The sequence below is a fragment of the Amphibalanus amphitrite genome, unplaced genomic scaffold, assembly GCF_019059575.1.
Source record: "Amphibalanus amphitrite isolate SeventyFive unplaced genomic scaffold, NRLGWU_Aamphi_draft 000564F_arrow, whole genome shotgun sequence".
Classification (NCBI taxonomy): domain Eukaryota; kingdom Metazoa; phylum Arthropoda; class Thecostraca; order Balanomorpha; family Balanidae; genus Amphibalanus; species Amphibalanus amphitrite.
In genome coordinates this window covers 11,021-13,929 of record NW_024882058.1, presented here as the reverse complement: position 1 = coordinate 13,929, position 2,909 = coordinate 11,021, and the positions used below count along the sequence as shown (strand labels likewise).

Here is a 2,909-nt window from a genome sequence, read left to right as displayed (position 1 = left end):
ATGTGTTCTCTCTTTCTTTTTCAATGGAGGTGTATTTGCATTTAGGCACATTCTCATAATATGTGCACGCGATATATCAACAGATATGAAACTGTGCTTGCTAGCTTTGTTCTTGTGTGTTCGTATTGTTTTATCGATATTCGGGCGTTGAAAAAGTCTCTGACGAAACGCGTCCACCCATGTGCTGTATGTTTTTTCTACTCAATATATACACTTCTGACATATGACGTCATCCGTAAGCCTCTGCACGGTCCAAAGATATTGTAACTTTGCAGTGCTCTCAGTGACAGACAGACAGAGAGACAGAGAGGCAGAGCAGTGCCGCCTCCATTACGTGCGCCCCGAATCTTATGTTTCCGCTTCCAATGTAAACAGCAATTGTCAGTTAACCAAGTGGTAGGGCGGCAGCGGCGCGCGGGGCGGTCGGGCCGGAGCGGCGGGCAGTTGGCCCGCGCCGGCCGCCACAGCCGCACCGGCCATGGCAGCTGCTGGCAGCGCCGGGGCCGCCGCCGGGGCCGCCGCCGGGCTCCGACCGGCCGGCGGCCTCCGACAGTCCGGCGTGCTCGCCTCCTGCTTCTGCGTGAGTCTGGCGCTGGGCAGCTGCTTCAGTATCGGCAACCTCACCACCTACGTGACGTCGTACCTGCGCGCGGGCGCGGCGCTGCCCGTCGACTACGCCGACACCATGTGGCTCGACTCTGTGCTGCGGGTAACCATGGGGCCGCTGTACGCGCTGGGTGGCCTGCTGCACGCCCGGCTCGGGCCGCGACCGGCCACGGCGCTGGGCGGCGGCCTGGTGCTGCTCGGTACGGCGCTCTCCACACTGGCCGTGCGCGGCCCGCTGATCGGCCTCATCGCCGCCTACAGCCTGCTGCAGGGCGCCGGCATCGGCATCGCCCTGGCCAGCGTCAGCCTGACCTGCGTGGCCTGGTTTCCGCGCCGCTGCGGACTGGCGCTGGGGGTCAACATGGGCGGCTTCACGCTCGGTCCGGTGCTGTTCAACTGGGTGCAGACGGGCTACATCAACCGGACGGGCGCCGAGCCGGCCGCCGGCGGCTACTTCTGGCAGCCGGAGCTGCTGCGCCGCGTGCCGGCGGCGTTCCTGCTGCAGGCGCTGGTGCAGGCCGGCCTGCTGACGCCAGCGCTGCTGCTGCTCCGCGCGGCGCCCGCACACGGCGGACAGCCGCACAAGGCCGGTCTCTCCGTGCGGCAGGCGCTGCGCACGCGCCGCTTCTACCAGCTGCTGCTCGGCTACGTGCCAACCATGGTGGCCTTCGAGTTCTTCCAAGTGACGTGGAAGACGTTCGGTCAGACGTTCATCAGCGACGACCGGCTGCTGAGCACGGTCGGCTCCGTGTCGCCGCTGTTCGCGCTGGCCGGTAACTTGCTCTGGGGCCAGCTGGGGGACGCCACGTCGTTCCGCTCTGCGCTGGTGGTGGCCAGCGGTCTGCTGACCAGTCTTCTGTGCACGGTGCCGGCGGCGCCGCGGCTGGGCGCCGCCGCCTACTGCGCCTGGGTGTGGGCGCTGGCGGCCAGCTGCGCGGCCCTCTTTGCCTGCCAGCTGCCGCTCCTCAGGGGAGAGTTCGGCGACCACAACGCCGGCGTGCTGCTGGGCCTGATGAATACGGCGCGCGCCCTCTTCACGCCGGTGACTCCGCTGCTGGCGCGTCTGCTGCTGCTGCGCCGCGACGGCTACCCCGTGCTGTTCCTGGTTCAGGGCGGCTTCGCGCTGGTCGCCATGTGCAGCCTTATCTCGGTGACGACTGCCAGTGACGCGGCGGCGGCGCGGCGCGCAGAGGCCAAGCAGGCGGAGGCGGCGGCACGGCCGTGACCGGACGGCGCGCCAGACTGGAAGCAGGAAGCGGCTCAGACTGGGGGGGGGGGGGGGTGCGCCGGCGCCCGGCCTGATGATCCCTACTGGAGGGACCACCCGCCCGTCGATAGGGGGCTACTGAGCAGCCAACCCTCCAACTGGGACGGCGTCTCGCGAAAGTGTCACAATGCAGTGCCAGTAAGCAGCCAAATAAATCAGAGAGCACACACGAAACCTATTTTAAGGGGCTTGGTGATAGGGCTCCGTGGCAGATACAGTGGTCATGTGAGTTTGTCATTGCGTTCGGTTCAAACACAGAGCAGGCAGGCATAACTTAAGCATGACAACTATTTGGTCATGCAATATCTTGGTATAGGGTGAAAGGGGCCTCAAACACAAAGTTTTTTTTGGGGGGGGCGTGGACAAGCCATGTAATAAACGGGTGTTTTAAGTTTTAACAGTCAAAGTGTATGCCATGGGGATCCTATGTGCGTGAGTTTTCGACGTCAATGTTTTCATGAGTTGTTCTGTGCAATGTTTCGATCAATTCTGCGCAAAGAGAAATGAGATGGGACGGATCATTAACCCGCGCCCCATTGGGGTCTGCGTATAACACGCCCTTCTGGGGGGGGGGGGTGCTTTTCATAGCCTCCCTCTTAACTCCGAAACTACTGGGCCGATCGTAAAAATTCAAACGGCGTTTGATAGCCCCGGAAAAACTGTCGAACGAAACCTAATTTCATTGACCTCGAGGTCACCGATGACGTCACAGGTCAGTTCAAAGTAAAAATGATTAGCATTTAGGGTTGTTCACATTTGGAGTTCTGACCACCATCTTACAAGTCAGATCAGGCTCATTTTTGGTTTTCACACTCGTGAACAGATGCTTTAGATACCCTGAGGGTACCAAACTTGTGCAAACTTGGACCCCCTCTTAGCCATTTGGCCCCTGATCAAGCTAGAGCTTCGCGGAAAAAAACGGGCGTGTTGCCTGTGACGGAACGAAGCCGATGATACCCAGTTTTAACCCTCGCCGGCACAGGGGGGTTGATGCAACCCCTCTAAGGTTTTTCGCAAATAACTCGCGTAATAAGCG

The 2,909-nt window shown here is 60.9% G+C and overlaps 1 protein-coding gene across 1 annotated transcript; it reads left to right on the top strand.

Annotated features, from left to right (window-relative positions):
- The first annotated feature begins 446 nt into the window (after positions 1-446).
- Positions 447-2,042, top strand: LOC122393930 (oxalate:formate antiporter-like). The gene has a single exon (XM_043390409.1). The coding sequence runs from the start codon at positions 479-481 to the stop codon at positions 1,829-1,831; it is 1,353 nt and encodes a 450-aa protein (XP_043246344.1). The 5' UTR covers positions 447-478; the 3' UTR covers positions 1,832-2,042.
- The last annotated feature ends 867 nt before the right edge of the window (positions 2,043-2,909 follow it).

What these genes read in the sequence shown, in the direction of transcription:
- LOC122393930 (XM_043390409.1), top strand. Translation starts at nt 479, where the DNA reads ATGGCAGCTGCTGGCAGCGCCGGGGCCGCCGCCGGGGCCGCCGCCGGG.